Source organism: Vidua macroura, chromosome 5, assembly GCF_024509145.1.
Source record: "Vidua macroura isolate BioBank_ID:100142 chromosome 5, ASM2450914v1, whole genome shotgun sequence".
NCBI classification, from domain to species: domain Eukaryota; kingdom Metazoa; phylum Chordata; class Aves; order Passeriformes; family Viduidae; genus Vidua; species Vidua macroura.
In genome coordinates, this window is record NC_071575.1 from 8,506,857 (window position 1) to 8,526,533 (window position 19,677).

The 19,677-nt window shown below is 39.0% G+C and overlaps 1 protein-coding gene across 3 annotated transcripts in view; it reads left to right on the forward strand.

Moving 5' to 3' along the window:
• Positions 1 to 19,677, forward strand: part of ATXN10 (ataxin 10) — a 91,241-nt gene that overhangs the window by 42,924 nt on the left and 28,640 nt on the right. For all 3 annotated transcript variants that reach the window (XR_008437345.1, XM_053978803.1, XM_053978804.1), the window contains exons 8-9: positions 3,554 to 3,662; positions 5,415 to 5,584. Coding sequence is in view for 2 of the 3 variants with exons in the window: in XM_053978803.1 (XP_053834778.1) it covers positions 3,554 to 3,662; positions 5,415 to 5,584 (279 nt within the window). In the remaining variant the exon portion in view is untranslated. The remainder of the gene's footprint in view (positions 1 to 3,553; positions 3,663 to 5,414; positions 5,585 to 19,677) is intronic.

Sequence of the window (19,677 nt, forward strand, 5' to 3'; positions counted from 1 at the left end):
ACAGCAGAGTCTGTAGGAGAGCAGGCAACTTCTGCTTTTAATTTGAGGATGGCAAAGGATATGGTACATTAAAATAAGTCTACCCCATTGTTAAATATTTCAAAATCTAAAAAAGTTCAAGTTATCACATATTTGGATATTTTATTATCTTACCAAGGATCACGTCTATAATTTATTTGAGTCGTCAATTGTAATTCATTCAAATTTAGAAGGGTGTGTAGTGACAGGACAAGGGGGAATGGGTTCACCCTGATGGAGAGTAAAGACAGATTAGATATTAGGAAGAAATCCTTCTCTGTGAGGGTGGTGAGGCCCTGGCACAGGTTGCCCAGAGAAGCTGTGGCTGCCCCATCCCTGGAAGTGCCCAAGGCCAGCTTGGAACTACCTGAGATAGTGGAAGGTGTCCCTGCCCAAGGCAGGGGGTGGAACAGGATGGGCTTTAAGGTCCCTTCCAACTCAGACCATGACCTGAGATGAGCTCAGCTGGTCAGAGCATGGTGCTGATAACACCAAGGTTGTGGGTTTGATCTCTGAATGGGCCATTCACCTAAGAGTTGGACTTGATGATCCTTGTGGTTACCCTTCAGTTCAGAATATTTTGTGAATCTGTGATGACCTATGATTCAAATATGAACCAAAACAAAAATATTTATTCTGTTCATAGATGGGAAGCAGTAATATACATGTAGTCAGAATAATTTTATTGCTAATGCAAAACTAATATGCAATAGTTTCACTTCTAGAAACTCTAGAGAAGAAGTATCAATAATTTATTATAAAAGTAAAAAAAAAACATTTATCTTAAATACTTTTCTATGATAATGTTAAAAAGTGTTGGACTTGGTTTTTTTTTTCTTTTTTTTGTTTTGTTTTGTTTAAATAGACGCAAGAATTTTAAAAGTAGGTTTGAGACATGTTGTGAAAAAATACCATAAATCACTTTATGGGGAGGTGGTAGTTGGATGTGTTAAAAAAACCAAAACAGAAACCAACAGGCACACAATCTCTTCTTATCTGTCCAAGAAACACAGCCTCCCCCACTGCCCCAGCTGTTCAGTCTAAGTTATGTCAGATAACTTAACTGACTACTTCTGGAAAAGGTACTAACTTGGCAGTGAGAGGACATACATTGAGACAATTCCATCTTTACTTTTTTTTTTTTTTTTTTCCTTTTTTGTTTTTTTATCCTTTGTGGTTACTTTCCAAACAATTTTCTGTGGTTTCAGTTCATGGAAAAAAACTATTTGTTTGCACACCAGAAGAAGGTCTCTGTCCAACCAGAAGGTGCTGGGACAGCAGTATTGTGAATATTACTGCATAACTTGCCCTGCTTGACACAGACTTCTTATTCTTCTCTCACATAAACAAGATGTATAAGTTGAGTATCACTGTTGGGTGGGAAAATGGGGCTTATTGAATGAACAGAAAATATAAGTCCCAATAGATGAATAAATGGAGGGCAGTATGTGTGCATGCATGTCTGTGTATACATTTGTTCACAACATATGCTTGCCATGGGAAAAGAAAAATGCCAGTCTAAATTCAAAAAACTGTTTCTTTTCTTTAAAGAAGTGCACCAATTTCACCTCATTTATATAAGTATTTTTAGGTTTTTTGTAGCAGTTGTATTTAACTGCAAAAAATGTGATTGTGCATGTAGAGTCTGTCATTAAAAATGCTTTAGGCAGCATCTGTGATACTCAGCTTGGCTTTGCCTGGCCTTTTCTGTGGCCCACAAGCCAAGTGCCTTGCTCAGGCCATGTCTGTAGTAGTAAGCTGCCTTAGACTCCAGAACTCTGAGGCCACATTTAAAAACTTTTGGGAACAGTCCTTGGACTGGCCTTACTCCCAGAATGTTGTCTGGGTGTCCCATCCACTGTTTAATTTGTTATGTGTAGACACTGCTTTGTTTTCTTAAGGAACATCAGGTCTTGTAGCTTGCATCTTAAACCCATGAGAAGCTAATCATATGCTTTTGCTTTTGCAGTGCTCAAACCAATGTTTAAAATAGCTTTTCCATTCGAAGCCTGACTTGAATGAGCATCAGTTTGCTTGCACTAACTTTCAACCATACTTGCAAAATAAAACCCTTCCGTGGACTAAGTTCATCTCTTTATAAGGAACATCTTTTCTGCATCTTTCTCTAAATATGTTTATTTTAAAAGTCTTCAGTTATTTCCTTATTTACTTTTCAGATTATATCCATATCAAGATGTCTGTCAGAGGTCAAACTATTTTAGGTTTTAAAATTCAAAAGGAAGTATTTTCCTTTACTGCCTTTCTTTTGTACAGGTGGAGGGCAAAAAAAAAAAAACAATTGGAAAGTCAGCAGCAGTGAAGGAACAATTTTTTCGAACTTAACAAGTTTCAAATATACATGAAAATTTGGGAGTTCTTTTATGGTTTTTAAATAATCTGTTCCTCTTAAAAATTGTAAAAAGCTGGTTACTGTGTCTGAAATGCAGTTGGGATATTATTACTTTGTAACAGGATAATGGCTCATGTATTTAGAGTGTGCCGTTGTGCTGATGAAAGCAGTTTATTGAATTATTTAGGGCAAGGCTTGCACTTTCCTACACCTGTATGGGTCAAAAAATGAAAATACAGCTTTAGTACCTGGATCCTATAGCAACTCGGTGTTCTCAAGGAGCAACAAATGAATATAATTGTACTACCTAATTACTGAACACTATTGTTGATGATTTGAATAACATTATATGGATCTAAAATACTACACTATTGGTAAGTAAACCTTGTTTTTTTTCCTGGACCAGACAAGGCAGTAATAGTTACTGTGATCAATGTCTGAGCCTTTTCATGACTACTTGCAGTTTATGTAACACTCCTGGAGTGGGAGCATCTTGCAGTCACAGCCTGGCTTTTGAGCAATACATGGTGTTCCAAATTCTGTCATGTGCTCTTAAGATATTTTCTGTAAGTGCTGGATTGTCATTATAAGCAGGACCAACATAGTCAGTGAGAAAAAATAGTTCTCTGGCTGAATAAATAATATGCAAATGAAATTGTGTCTTGTACCTAACCAAAATGCTGCTTCTCTGATTGCAATCCTATTTACCCAAGAATAATGTAAATTCTCACAGCCAAAGTTTGTTTGACCACAGAACTTTACAGAATTCCTGCGGATAACAAACTGGTGTCTTGCAGGCGGTGTTTGTGTCTTTAAAGTGGAACACTCAGACTGAATAAACTCAAAGAAAACATTTATACAGAAATAATTTTCTCAGCTAGTAATTTTCTGTATTTCTGCTTTTGGAAGCTACTGTGTTTTTGTTAAAATTTTATCCCTTATGGCTCTGTTTTGGTTTCCCCATGATTTTTCAGGCAGATATAACACTAACTGTAGAAAAGAAATTATTGCAATCTAATACGTTATTGTTATTTTATAATTTTATATAAATTTATTCTTGGCAGTTTGGAAGACCTGCACAGAACCTGAGGAGCTGAGAGTTCCTGTCCTCTGTTTACATTTCTGGGTTTATGTTTTTATGCTAAGCTTCATAAGCCATTTTCAGAAATGCAGTTTTCATTCCAGGAAGCACTGGTGACAATTCGTCTTCTCGATGTGCTTTGTGAAATGACCTCAAACAACGGCCAGCTGGAACATCTGCAGGCATTCCCTGGTTTGCTTGAAACAGCTGTAGGTGAGTGAACAGCCACAAGGCTTAACTGTTGGTGCTCAGTGAATGAAAACATGTTTTTCATGACTGGTGGTAATTATAATTCTGACCTTTGAATGAGATAAATAAATAGAAGATGGGGTTAATCTGCATTTCCAAATATTTGATTTGTTCCTGGAAATTTTCTGCTTCTCTACTTTCTCTGTTGGCCTGTGTTGCCCAACAGAGCCTCGATTCATGTATCAGCAATGTTCCTTTCTTAGGGAAAGTGTTGCAAGGGACAGTTGCTTCCTACGTTTTTTCCAGTGGCTGAATGCGTAGAAGAGTTTCTTCAAGAAGCAGAAAAAGGACTTCTCCTCCGTGCCTGTTCCCTTCTGTTTCCCAAATTTCTGAAATTTAAGTGCAGTTTGAATGTTATTAACCAAATCAGGTGACTTTTAAAGGTCAGCTTTAAAGAAGCTAAGAAACAGCAAGGGAAGGACTGTACGCTATAAAGTACTGTACTCTAAAGAAAATTACGCCAAGATATTCTAGAGATGCTCAAGGGAGGAAGGAGGGGTGATACATAACATGACCTGTGCTTTTGTACATCTTAGCACTTTGAGACTGAGGTATGCTACCATTTTGTGAGCAAATTGTAAAAGTATTTCTGAGACAAATAGGTAAAAAAAAATAAAAAGGTTGAAACAGCTCTTAGTGGTGACTTTTTTGAGATGTTAGGAGGGTTCTTATTGTAAAAAAGCCCAAACAAGCAAATAAAAAACCAAATAAAGAAAATACCTCCAACAAAAACAGAAGAAAAACTTAAAAAGCAACCAAACCTCTATTTTTGATGATGGGTTCTTAGATTTATGGCTTACAGTAAGATGACTAACAACAGGATTTATTTTGTGCATGTGTGTGCGTGTGTTAAGGAAACTTAAAGTTGATTGGAGGAATAGAGCAGCTCTGCTGTGAGGAGAGGCTGAGACACTTGGGATTGTTGAACATGGAGAAGAGAAGCTTCAGGGACACCTTCCAGTACCTGAAGGGAGCCTATGGGAAAGATGGAGGGTTGCTATTGGCAAGGGCCTGTTGTGACAGAACAAGGGGAATGGCTTCGAACTGCTAGAGAGTGGGGTTAGATTGTGAGGGTGGGCAGACCCTGGCACAGGTTGCCCAGAGAAGCTGAGGCTGCCCCATCCCTGGAAGTGCCCAAGGCCAGACTGGATGGGGCTTGGAGCAGCCTGGGATAGTGGAAGGTGTCCCTGCCCATGGCAGATGAGATAATATGATCTTTAAAGTCCTTTCTAACCCAGACTGTTCTGTCGTTCTGTGTCCTTGAAATTTCTCCTCATGCTACAGTGACAGGAACAGGCTGAAGAAGAGAGGAAAAAGTGATTCTGTGGTTAGTATGTATTGCTGTGACAAATTCAAACTGCAGGAAGTTTTCTAAAAATCTTGGTTTTAACAATATATTTATGGTGCTGGAATTCTCAACAGCCTACAAATTCTAATTCTTCAGGTGGAGATTGATAGCAGCAGCCTTCAGCCTTCATGTGTGAACTATGTAAGGGTGTAAAAAGTACTCAAATATGCCTTTTGACATTGGGCTGGTCTTTATGGTTGGTTATATCAGCCCAAATCACATAATGAGAGAAACTTTCAAAGTTCTTTGACATGATGTTGCATATCAGAAATTATGTTGCTTAGTGTTGAACTCAACAATTAATAATAAAGCTCTGTGCCAAGTGAGACTAATTTTCTCATGGTAATGTATTAAAATGTTTTCTCTAGATACCCTGAGATTAACTCACCTTGCTGGGAAAAAGGCTGTAAATATTTTCACTGCCACACATGCTGTGACAGGGCAGGAGGAAATTTCACATCCAGCTGTTGGTTTCAAATCTCATCTCATTCGTTTGATTGGAAATTTGTGTTACAAGAATAAGGAAAACCAAGACAAGGTGAGCTTTTACATTTTTCTGGCAGAACTCTGATATGTAAAAAGATGCCTGATTATAAGGTCATTGAAATATGTTGTTGGTCTAGAAATTGATTTTTAAATTGTAGAATCGATCGTGTAAAGGAGGCTTTTTGGTTTTTTGGTGCCTATGAATTGCTATCACAATTATGCTGACTTTTTAATAACAATGTAATGTTTGCCTGCCTACCTTTTGTTTCAGCCCTGTAGAATGCAAGCAAATGCCTAATTCCTTTGTGGTTTTCACTTTTGCACTTTCTTTGAAAAGTCTCAAACTAAATTTCAACTTTACTTTGAAGGGAAATGGATGTGATTTGTTGCATGAACTTAATTTTAAATCTTTGAATTATTCTAATGTTTTTTCTCCCTTTTTCATGTCACTTTAAAAATGGAGGTCTGCCTTTATCAAATTATTTGAAACCCTTTATCTTATAATTCCTATATAGAAAATCAGTTCATTTCCACGGTGGGGAAAAAGAGGAAACAGCAGCAAGCTTTAAATGTTAATTTTTTTTTTTTTTTTTTTTTGAGTGATAAAAATGTGGCTCTCCTCCAGGATTTGTTAGACTTCAGCAAGAAAAACACTTCCAAAGTGTCTTTGTCTGACAAATTCTAGTAATATGATTCTCTGGATGGGTATATATGGTAATAATTTTCCACTTCCTCATTCATATTAAGAGTATCTAATCAAAGCTTTTAATATGTCTGAAAAATATTATTAATACTATTAATCACTCTTGCTTAGCTGTGTCTCTGACCCATTATGATGTACTATGTGTTTGTGGAAGTGAAATACATTTTTGTGGAATACCTAAAGATAGTGGAGGGGAGGGGGTTGCTTTCATTTTGAGAGAGTTGATTTACAGCTTATTGTCCTTTTTGCTGGGATTTTCAAAGGCCCCTGGAGCAATTAAGCATTCAGGCTTAATGTTTTCAGTGGAAGTTGGGTATTAAGTGGCTATAACTGCCTGAAAATATTATTGCCTTATGCTGTCATTAAAAATATTTAGATTCTGGTGTGTGATATCATGGTACATTACTTAAGTGCCATTGAAACTTCAGAAATGCCAATTGTATCATATCCTGTCTGCACCTTCAGTTTATTTCATATATTTAAATTGGTTCAAATACATGCACTTGCCATTTGTAAGGCAGCTTTTATACAAAAACACATGCTTGTAAGGACAGGACAAGCAGCTGCTATCATTGCACAGACAAGAGTTCTGAGATGAGTTAATTGTTCAAAGCGGTGCATGGCTCACACCTAGAACTGAGTTCCCACCTCTCTTCAGACTTGTATCTCACGATATAGGTCTGATTTTGTATCCGTTACTGGATTTACACAGAGTTTGCTGTCTGTATTTAATCAAAAGCAATGTAAAAAGGATGGATTGTGGGGTTTGTGTAACAAGCCAAGTGAGCAGTGCGTGTGAGAGACCTTGGACTTTACGAGTGCCTGTTGCTCTCCTGTGACTTACAGTGGGAGCTGTAGGCGTGGGCTGGGGAAGCGGCTTTCTCTCAGGACAGCTTGGATGGGTGCCTTGGAGGAGAGGGCTGCATGGCAGGAAAAGCCTGGAAACAGCCTTAGCAAAGGCTCTCCAGCAGCACTCCTAGAATTCAGGCTCTTGAATGAACTGAGGTTTTCATACTTGTTTTCTCTAATATTTTTCAAAAATTTCCAATCCCAGTAGAGCTCTTTCTCCAGTAACAATGGTAATGAATTAGTAAATGGAGTAATAGTACACTGCTAATAATCAATGATTAAAAAATATAGCCCCTATATTTATAATAGGGCCTATGTATATGGGGAGAATATATAATTGAAGAAGAGAAGGTTGTGTGGAGACCTCATAGCAGCCTACAGGGAAGTCAGGGAGGAGCTCTTTATCAGGAACCGTAGTGACAGGGACAGGTCAAGGGGCAATGGCTTCAAACTGACAGCGAGTAGGTTTAGATGAGAAATTAGGAAGAAATTCTTGGCTGTGAGGGTGATGAGGCCCTGACACAGATTGCCCAGAGAAGTCGTGAATGCTTCATCCCTGGAAGTGTCCAAGGCCAGCCTGGGTGGGGCTTGGAGCAACCTGGTATAGTGGAAGATGTCCCTGCCCATGGCAGGGGGCTTGGAACATCATTGTCATATCTAAGGTCTATTCCAACCCAGGCAATTCTTTGATTTTATTCTGTGAATCTGTAATACAGCCTTAGTGCTTGATGTTGGTTTGCCTGACTTGTTCTGGAAACAAAAGCAGTCCCCAAAGACCTGGGGTTTGAACAGCGACTTGAGGCAAGCTCACCATGGAACAGAGTTGGACCAGTGCGTCCAGGAGCTCTTTCCTGAGTCGAGTGACACCCAGGCTACTTGCCCGCTTGGGTGTGGGTCCTGCAGTGCGTGTCTCCAAATTCTGGGGTGGGGCAGTCGACTGCATGGGGTGTTGGTAACAGAGCTAAAGCTACAGACTCTGTGGAGGGGGGATGATAATCTCTCTACAAAGGCTGCTTTTCCACCTCTCTGTTCATGGTCTCTACCTGCTATAACAACAATAAATGCAGGTGTTTAGTTGCACTGCTTTGTTGGCAGTGGGGAAAAATCTTATAATGCTTTGGAACAGAGAAATACCCTACTAGCGCTTTATTGCTTCTTCACTTTCTGTTTAAAATCAGTCTTTGCTTTTAGAATGCATTCTTTAGCTTGTACTCTGTTAGCATTAGGAATGCATTCTTTAATTCCTTTCTTCCTCATAGTTTAGTTTGACTGTTGTGATAGGCCCGTAAGATTCAAGGGCGTGGGCAGACCTGTAAGCAGTTACTAGAATGGGTCTTGCCAGGCTTGATGCCCATTTGCATGTTTTGCAAGGCTGGATGAGTTGGTATTCTTAAGATGAAACATTCCCTTTGGACTGACCCATGTTGGGTCCCTTCATGTCCTGAGTTGCACTAGCTCTTGAACAGGAGAGAACAACAAACAAAAGTGCTGTACTTGGGACGCCAAGGGATGAGCTCGTTCCATGTCGGTTCTGCCAGGAGCCTGTGACGCATGTGCAGTTCCATTCTTTTTTCCTTCTGTGTAGGGGGAAGAGCTGTCAAGAGTTACTGTCATAAATGTGGGGCACTCCTCTGGCTTGTGTTGTGTTCCATCTCCTTCACAAAGATGCATTGTATGTTTTTATTAAATACATTGGAAGGAAGGAGGTGGGTTCTCAGGCTGAGCAAGGGGTGGAGGTTTTGGCTGGTAGGTGATGAATGAAGCTATTAGATGGAAAAAGTGAAAATTCTTCCATACTCACATTACCTTATTAGACTTGCCTTCTAAACACCTCACTTTTATCATCCAGACAGAATTGATACTGGTTTCCTGGGGGACAGCTTTAGATATTTTCCACTCCAACTTTCAGAGCTATGACAGGATGGATTCATTTAGCTCATTCTGCTGCTTTAGCATAGAACTGTTTAATAAAGAGCAAAACTTATAAAAGAAACCTAATGAATGAGTTACAGAGGATATAGTTCTTTACTGTAGAAATGAAACAAATACAAAATAGGTCATAGCAGTTAATCTGCACCCTTGTTTCTGTGTTCCTTTACAAGAATCATATACATGGAAGGGAAGATGACTGATCTCTGCCTTATTGTGACACCTAGCTCTGCTCTGCACAACCTCATTTCCTGTCCCTAAAGCTGCCAAGGACATTTTAGGTATTATGGATGCTGATGAACTCAATCATAGCATCCTAATCTTGGAATCTGTTTCTTTGGTAAAGCTGTTCAGTTGTTCATATAGGGGGGGGAAAATTAAATATGTAGTTGCCTTTGGTACTGGCACCTATTTACCTAGGTAGAGTCACTGTAATGAGATGAACAATTTATGAGGGATAATTTTTTTCATGTGCCTGTATTTATTTGAGATGGTAGCAGTGCTTTCCCTAATGCTGTAATACTGTTTTTTTTATCAATGCAGAGATGAAAAAAGGAAGTCTTCTGGGAGGAAAGGGAAAAGAAAAAACTTCTACTGTTAAAATTAATAAAAGTAGCAAGTAAAACATCTGGATACTATTTAGTGTATCTACATTAGCTTGGATTTATATGTATATATAGATCTCTAAGCCAAATTGTTTTATATGACACTGGCTTCCTAATTTGAAGACTGTTCTGCCTGAAAATACGAACAAGATTTGACTTGTTTGGAATTCAGTTTTCAGTTCCTTTTTTTTTCATGGGGGCAAGCTGTGCAACGAATCCGCTTAGTTAGCAAAAGGTGCCAACGTCCATAGACCAAACTGTGACCACCCAGATCCTCAACTTCATCTTCTTCCTGTAGTGATTATAAAATAGAAAAGCTCATATTAAAGGCACATGCTTTATTTTTGCAGAGTCACAGAATAGTTTGGGTTGCAAGGGATTTTAAAGACCATCTTGTTTCACCCCCTGCCATGGGCAGGGACACCTTCCACTATCCCAAGTTGCTCCAGTGCCTGTCCAGCCTGGCCTTGGAGACTTCCAGAGATGGGGCAGCCCCAGCTTTTCTGGGTAACCTGTGCCAGGGCTTCTCCCTGCTTCACAGGGAAGAATGTCTTCATAATACCTCATCTAAACTTTTACCCTCTTTCAGTTTGAAGCCATTCCCCCTTGACCTTTCACTACACTAAGTTATTTAACAAATGGTTCTTCTCACCTACAGTTTTTAGAAAAACTCTATGAGCTTATCTGTTCTTCAGGATTATTGTAATTTTTTAAAAATAATTACATTCTGGCATAGGAGAATTTGAAATTACTTGCAGTGAAGATCATCCCACATTTAACTCATATGCTATTCAGAGGTGGTGGGAGCAGAACTAAACCTATTGGATTTCTTAAGTAGAAACTTGGATCATTGTGATTATTATATTTTCCTAATGTTAAACAGAAGCCTAAAATGGAAGAAAGATTCTTGGTTTACAGTTGAACAAAAGAGGGAGCCTTTTGGACCTGGATGCTCTGGAGCTCCTGCACACCTACCAAAATTCTGCATGGTTCCACTGGTTGGGTGGGGCTGTTCTCGTGTAGCTCTCTGTATGTTCTAATTCTTTGCTAGGTAAGGACAAAACCTTCAGGGTATTGCAGGACTGAGCTCTGTAATTGATAAGTTTTGTCTGGGTATAGTACTGTGAAAGTCAGCAGGAAAGCTGAAAATGAACCTTCTGACAGAAGTCCTTTTAAAAGCTGGGGTTTTGCTGTGGAGATGGGGGCTTTACCTAACTAATATAGAAGTAGACCAAGTAGCAAAGTGTCTGTGGCTCAAGAGTGTCTTTCAGAGTATCTGTTGGGACATATATGGGAACTATCTGGAGTCCTGGTCCCATGTTGTTATTATGTTAGTCTTCAGCTTTGTTGCAATCATGAAGCCTTAATAAGGTGCTAAGATTTCCATCAAAGCCTAGAGACGGGTAAACAAAAGAGAATCAGGCTCTCTCTTAAGGGATAGGACAATATCAGCAATAAAGGGTTGGTGTGAGGTTTTTGCCTTGAGGTCAGAGATGAATGCATAGTGTGCAGTATTGTTTGTAAAACGATGGATTATTTTTGTAACAAGGTGACTCATTTGTCCTTAGAGAATAATACAAAACTATTCTGTTGTGCTGCCCCTTTAGCAGCAGAAAGTTAATGTTCCCTCTTGCCCTGCTCCTATTCCCTCTTCTGCCCCTCCGGTTGTTGACAGCTGATAGATACAGTTGATGCATTGTGACTTGTCCAGTTTGGCCAATTTCACTTGAAACCTTGATGGAAGAATGGAAAGTTAAAAAAGAGAACAAGCTGGCTCTGTGTGCATTTCCAAAGAGTCGGTAGCAAATTGTAGGCTTCCTGGCTTCCATTTGACTCTGGATGTTGGTGGGTTTTTTTGAGCCCTCTTTGGTGTTGAACTTTACCATCATAGTGGTACAGCACAGGACTCCAGCCCTTTTTAAAGGAAAGCTTGGTACACCAGTGTCAAACAGCTGTTTCCAGACCTCTTTCAGCACTTACCTAAGTGTTGAAACTGCATCTGTAGCATTTCTTTTTAATGTGCCTGTTGAAGGTGTAAAATACCTATTTTCCCAGACAAAAATCTAAAACTAAGGTAATTGACCTTTATATGAAAGAGTTCTCAAGAGATTTCTGGAACCTCTTTCCTGGTCCAGCAGGCTGAGTAGTAGTTGTCATACCTGTGGTAACTACTTCAAGCATGAATTAAGCTTGGTATTCATCAAAGGGTTTTGTGCTGTTGCTCCTTGCTTTCTTTGTCTTGGTTTCAAATGATTCTGTAAGGCATAAGTTATTAAAATTCTAGTCACTTAAGAAATATTTAAAGATGCTTTCAGAGATTTTTTTGTTATCCGTATCATACTCAGTGAAGTGTAGAGCACCATATCAACTAAAAACATTTCTTGCTAGTTGACTAGGTGGTGAAGAACTGAATTTGTTTGGAATACACAATGTTAGAAAAACTTGCTAAAGCAACACCTTCTGATGTGGTTAAGTTAATATTTTTTTGATGAGGTTCAGAAGATCTAATGTACCCTGTATTGCAGGAAGGGGATTATCTGTGATTCCTAGGGTTTGCCAGTGGTATAGATTGCTGGAAGCAGGAACCCCATATGTGGAAGAGCATCTCCCTTTCTGAATGCTTCTTCTCTGGCTCAGATCTGAGCTGTTAATCCAAATTCTTCCCACTTTTACTGGTATCAAATACAAGTGACATGTTTTCCAGTATTACAAGAAGTTTCATCAGTTTTCTGTGTTGTTTTTCACTGTCCTAACCTCAACATGAACTGAATTTCCCCATCTTCTCTGAACTGCCATTCTGCATAAAATCTCTTCAGGATGTTTTGTTTATTGGGTTTTGGGGGTTTTTTAAAGCTGCACCAGACTTCACAATGGGCTGATGTTATAATGCTGTGAGTGTTGAATGTGATCCTTTTTGGATATACAACTTTCTTCTCTTTCCACTTAAAAGAGGTCATGCTTGCTATTTTAATTACCCTGAGAGGCACAGGAATCATTCATTTTTTCATCTGTGTCTTGAGAAGTGACTGAGTTTTGGTTACTGTGAGATATTAAAGTTTCTCAGCTTATACTTTTATGACAATCCTGACATTTATAGGAACCAGGAGGAAAAAAAGAAAAAAGAAATTATTTTCTTTTAAGTCTTGAGATTTGGCCGTCATTGCTTAAAATGGAGCTCAGTTCACATTTTGAAATAAAATAGCTTCATAGACAAAATAATGAAGCATGGCATGTGAACGACTACATTTTGTGGTGAATTTACTGCAGTAACTTGGTTTTAGCGGCACACTGTGCTGCATTCAGGGCGAGGAGAGCACCAAGGAGATGTTGTGTTTAAGGGGGTAGTGGAAGGGCCCTTCCCAGTGATCAGCAAGCTGGATGTTAAGCACATGCCACTGAATCCTGCTACTAACTTTCCCATCAAAATCAGAGAAGCACTGAGCTAGATAGAAACTCACAATGTGCTACCAGTTTGTTTTATCACAGTGGGGTTCAGTTATTGACTCCCTCCCCTGTGACAGCTGTTCCCAGGTTCAGTAGAGATGTGATGCCATGCAGGCTTCAGCCCAACTTTGCCTTGTCAAAAAGCAGCTGTCAACCTTCAGTGCTCTCTGCCTGTGTGCCTCTGAACCAGTCTGAATTCTCTTACCAGTCCTGAAAATTAGAATTACAGAATAGAATCACCTGAGGTAGAAGGGAACAAGTGTCATGAGGTCCAACTCCTGGCCCTGCCCATGACACCCCAACAATCCCACCCTGTGCCTGAAAATGCTTTCCAAACGCTCCTGGAGCTCTGGCAGCCATGGGGCTGTGACTGCTGTCCTGGGGAGCCTTTTCAGTGCCTGTCCACCCTCTGGGGGAAAAATATTTTACTAATATCCAGCCTAAACCTCCTCTGACACACCTCCAGCTGTTAATTAATTGTTTTCTAAAACTCCTGTTGAAGGATGTGAGGCCATATCAGAGCACCTAGTCTGCAGACAGAGACCAAGCATTTGATTTTATTAAGTTTTTTTTTTCCCCATTTTTCCTGTTTTCCTTCATGTGTTTCAGAGGAGGCAGAAAGTGTAGTGATGGTCATCTGCAGATTTGAATTTCTGCCATTGGGTGATGCTGTTTGTTCTAAATTGTAGCCCTGCAGGATTCTGCTTCTTGCTCTTCAGCATGGCAGTGCTTGAGCCAAGTTTATTCATGCCTGTGCCCAAAGGAATCAAAGGACTGGTCTCATTTTAAAGAGGCTGGGGATGAGATTGCACAAGTCCATGTAAGCAAAGGTTCTGCCCATTCAGCTCTTATTTGCAGAACTCCATTCAATTATCTTTTCTGCTTGAAATGTGGGCTCTTCAAAGAGGCCCGATGTTATAAGAGGGCTGCAATAATACAAAAATAAGTGGTGGTCACTTCTGCATGCTTTTATCAATTTAATCTGCCTGCTATCCGCAGCCAATGATTGGAAGAAACCTACTTAGCTTTTTATGTAAGCAGTGGTAGAACAGGTGACAAGAGAAGAACTTGCAGTCTTTAAGGAGATTTTAGAAAAATATCTTCAGTTCTTGCATTGTTTAAGGGCTTCATAAATATTCAGGATCTTCTGCCTGTGTTGTGAGAGAGAACAGACTTAATATTCCTTTTACAGTCTATTGATATCTTCAGCATGCTAATTCACATTAACTGCTGCTTGAAAGCCTTCTATTCTTTAACCAAAAAAGTTCAGTATTTCAATCAAGAAGTGACAAAGAATTCCCTCATTCATGAGTATTTAAATGTTTAGAACTGTGAGTCTCCAAGTTCGCCTCATAATTGCAGTCAATCAATTATGTTCAGATTGTTATGGCAGAAGTGGTTTGCTGGAAGGATTTCAAAGGGACATTGACCAAAGATCACATAAAGACACTGGAAAAACAATTGAGTTTAAGTTCCTTGAATGGAGCATGGCCTATATTTAGATTTTGTAGCAGCGGGAGCAAGATCAAAGTACGTCAGGTCATCTCTATGCTGAAAGTCAGAGCACAAGAAGATATTGAATTAATCCTCTGCTGTTTGTGAAATGCAGAATGAGGTAGATATGCAAAAGCCAAGATGATGGCTTGATTGTGTGTATTAAGATTTAGTTAATTAAAGACTGCTAGCAAGATTCCTTCCATCTTGCCCTGAAGCATTTCCAGTGGGTAACACCACAAAACTGATTGCTTCCATCACATATGCTGACACTAAACTCTTCTCTAACAGAAGAGAAACCTGTGCCACCAGTGTGATTTTCCTTCTTGCTTTTAAGGGTGTCACTCAGTGGCGCAAGAGGAAGCACTTACTGAGAGTCACTGTATGTTCAGGTCCCCATAGGCTTAGCCTGAGGGAGACTGAGGAAGCAGACAACAGGTTGGCACATCTTTTTATCCACCTTCTAGGACTGATGGAGTCTCTCATGGACTCTGCTTGGAAAAAGAAAGTGATAATACATAGGGTGCTCAAACAATCCCTGTCTACAAGACTGACTCCCTAAATTTCAGATACATCCTCACAGTCTGGAATTCCAAAATGCCCTTTATTACATGGGTAGAGGATTGAGTGAAAACAAATGTCTGTGTGTGTTGGGTCTGACTGAGGTAAGTTCTCAGCCCTTCCAGTGCTGTGCTTTGCATTAGTAGCTGGGCAGGTGTTGATGACACAGCAGTGTTTTGGCTACTGCCGAGCAGTGCTGTCCTCTGGCATTCCTTCCCCCACCAAAGGGGATGGGAGTGGGCAAGGTCCTGGGAGGGGACACAACCAGGCCAGCTGACCCAAATTAGCCAAAGGGATATCCCATACCATATGATGGCAGCTCATAAGGGAGAGAGGAGGAAGGGAGGGGCATTTGTGATCCCTCAGTGTTTGTCTCCCGGAGGAATCCTTATGTGTACTGAAGCCCTGCTTCCCAGGAAATGTCTGAACATGGAGAAGTAGAGATTGACTTGTTTTTTTCTTTAGCTTATGTGCATGCAGAATCTTGCTTCTTTTTCTTGTACTGTAATAAAACTGCCTTATCTCACCCTGCTGGTTGTTCTCAATCTTATTCTCTCCTGTGTCCCACTGGGAAAGGGAGTGATAGAGTGACTTATTGGGCACCTGGCACCAAGGCAAGGTCAGTCTGCTATAGTGTCCTAGTTCCAAATGGGTGAAATAGGTGTAGGAACTCGTGGCAGTTGTGATACACAGATAATGAATGGTTTTAACCAAAGCCATTCTTCGCAAGATAGAGCAGGATTCAAGTTCAGTATAATAATTATTGCAGAGTCATTCTGGCTGGTTATCACAAACATCCTCTGAGGTGGAAAAGCAGAAGAGGAGGGACAGAAGAAAGCTCTGTCTGATTTTATTTGCACTTGTCTTTCTGTCAAAATGGTGTTCTTGTCTTATTGTTCTCATTTATGAAATGGTGAAATGGAGTATTTCCCCTAACTGAAGAATGACGAAATTCATAATTAATAGAAGTTAGATATTTAGGGGTTTACTTGTTGTATAATTATATATATATATATATATATATACATACAGACATGTGTGTATGATTTATATATATAGATATGTACATCTGTGTAGGTACGTAATATAAAAATATATACATGAATACAAAAATATAATATATACTTCAAAGAGAAGTGTAGGCAGCAGGTTAAGAGAGTTGGTTTTTCCACTCTGCTCTGTTGAGACTGCAGCTATAGCATGGCTTTCTAGTACCTGAAGGGAGCTGACAAGAAGAATGGAGAGAGGCTATTTACCAGGGCCTGGAGTGACAGGACAAGGGGGAATGGCTTCACACTGACAGAGAGCAGGGTTAGATGGGATACTGGGAAGAAGTTCTTCCCTGTGAGGGTGGTGAACCCTTGCTCAGAGAAGCTGTGGCTGCCCCATCCCTGGAAGTGTTCCAGGCCAGGTTGATTGGGGCTTGGAGCAACCTGGAATAGTGGAAGGTGTCGGGGTGTGGACAAGATGATCTTTAAAGTTCACTTCCACCCCAAACCAGTCTGTGATTCAATGTACATACATACCTATATAAAAACATACATGCACACACACACACACACACACACAAACTCCTCAGTTGCCTCAATGTACGAGTCCAGGAAGGCTTCTCTGAGTAAAATTGAGAAGATTGGTATTACTGTTGGTTAAAACTAGTTGTATTGTACATCTTTGATTTACTTGCCTTTAATAATCTTTCCACAAGCAGAGTTTAAATTGTATTATACAAATACACTGTGAAAGAGATTCTCAAATATGATCCTAATTACTCTCTTCATTAAGAATCATAACTCTTGTTCAATTCTTGGGAGAAAATTTGCACTGTTGAATTTTAAAAAAATACCATAAATATTTTCTATGTCCCTTGGTAGGTCATTTTTTTATTACTGGCAAGATGATGTCTTTTGGCATCTCTTATTGAACTTTATTTAAAAATGAGTTATGGCACTGTCTTAATGATGTGAAAAGGAAGTAAAATGACACAGACACTGGAAAATAAGACAAAATTATATGAACATAGATGGTATGAATTTACAGAAGTTGGAAAGTCTTCCTTTGCAATCCAGCAGTACTTTGAAAAGTGCAGGTACAATAATGCACAAGTCTTGACTGGTGTGTGTACCCTGGGATGTGATTTAGGTCATGATAAGAACCCTGGGAGTGACAATCCCCTGATGACTGTTTCCTGTGCAACAGAATGTCCAGCCCAGGGGATCTATGTGCAGTATGAATGGATTTAACCAAGGCTGGTGCAGTATTCTGATTTCAGAATCAGACTTAAAAAAAATATAACTTTGTTGCTTTTAACAAAAAATATAGATAGTTTACTGCCTCTAAAGTAAAAAAAGGAAGTGTGCTTCATTTCAGTCTAATAATTTTTGAGTTGTATGTGCAATATTTCAGTTTGCTTTAATATTTTTGCATTATTACAATCTGACTGATATTTGAAGTGCAATATTGAATTGGCCACTTTGGACAGTGCTTGGAGCAATGTGGTCTAGTGGAAGGTGTCCCTGCCTATGGCAGGGCATGCATTGAGATGAGCTTCCTTCCTACCCAAACCATTCCATGATTCTATGATGAGGATTAGCTTCATTTTGTTAAGATAGATTTTTTTCTGTTCTTCATAAACTAGACTAAGTTTTGAATATAAGTGTCTCTCCTCTGTTTTTCTGCATGTTTCAGCATTACAGTCAGCTTTGGTTTGACATTAATCTTACCTATAATAAAATAAGAAGGATTTAGTTTTTGGTCTAGCAATTACTGTTCTAAAGCACAATTATGGAGCTCAGTAGATTCATATTGAAGCTGGCAACATGTGTTGAATTTTAATAAGGGGAAATTATAACGTTTACCTTCAAATCAATTTTTTCCTGTCTTTTTAAAAAATGAGGGGTGCTACCCATGGAGCTGTTCAAGGCTTGAAATTTTACATAGGAGAATTTCCAACTTCTCTAAAAATCTCTTCATCCTTCAGTCCAGGAAATGTATGATTGTACATTTGGCTTTGGAAATATTGAAGGGCTTTATTTGGAAATATTGAAGGCCTTTATTTCAGGCAATTATTCAGTATTGTAGCTAAAAATAATAATAATAAAGAAAGCAGTGTTTTGCCTGCAAAGAAAAATGCAAACAATTCAGTGTAATTAGTCATAAATTGGTAGGTTCCCTTTAAGCTGCATCTAACTTTTGTTCCCTGCTACTTGAATGCCACTCCCTCAGTATTTTCCAGCCAGGTCTGTTTAGTTGTCTCAGCTCTGCCTGTTCCCCACAGCTCCAGGCACAGGGAGCAGAGGCAGTTTGAGAGGACACTAACTACTGCCCGTTCTTCGGGAACCTACAATCCAAATGGAGTATTTGGTGGTTGGGAGTGTCACCTCTTAGTTCCAGCTCTTGAATTATGCAGATTCATGAGCACCTTGCCATTCAATGCACTTTTTAAAAAGTGCTTTTAGAATTTGTCGCTGCTGGGGGAAAAAAAAAAAAAAAAAAAAACAAAGCTTATAATTCCCCTACAATAGATCAGCCTGGTGTCAGCTGATTGAGGTTCTGGTTCAAGGCTTTTTCTCCTCTCACCTTCTGACCCACCATTACTGTCAACCTGTTCCTGCAGGCATTTCTATAAAAGTGTTGACCTGCTCCTTTGAAAATCAACTTCAAATGAAAGTGTTTGTTATTAAACTCCTATAGAAATCATATTTCTTTTTAAAAATAATAAAAAATATTGACTTACAGAATTCAAAGTTTTTTGAAAAAGTTTCTAGTTTTTATGATTGCATTAATTATGGTACAGATTTCATCTATGGAAATGTACCCTCAAGCTCTGCTCATATGAGTTTTTTTTTTCTTGTTAATGGACTTGCTAGGAGGAGTTGGCTTTGCTGGCATAACTTTCCTTTAAATAATTAATAGCATGGTGTATATATACTTAGTGTAGACTAATGAAGCAGTCTTGAAACAAGAACTCTTTCTTTTTTTCAGTTAAAATATACAGTTTTGTCTTTATAGGCTGTCATCAAATTAATGACGAAAATAAGTAACAATATAAATGAAGCATAATGGAACATTCAAAATTGTATAAACAATTGGCTTAGTGCTTGAGTATATATGTACATGCCTTGTTTAGTGCAATAATATTTTCAGGTAAATTAACCCTATGAAATGTTACATTTATTATAGAGTTTTTAAAGCAATTTGAACAACACCTTTGCAAATTTGAAACCCTAGAATTTTGTTTGTCACGGATATAGGAGTTCAGCTAGAAATGGGGAATCTTACTTTCTTAGTACCTGAAGTTGTTATTACCAGACTACAAGACATTTAGAGGCACAAATAGTCAGAAAACCCTCTGGTAGTTGTAATTTAGAGGTAAATTAAGAAACAGCTCTGCAATCTCCTTGTGTACAGCTTCATGTATAATCTCGCTCAGTAGCCTGAGGCATTAGCAAGCTTTCAGCATGAAATTTAGTGCTAGAGCATGCATTCCTGAGTTTTTGTATATCATGCATACCATATATATGGCTTTTATAGACATATAAATCACAACATCAGGAGTCTTGT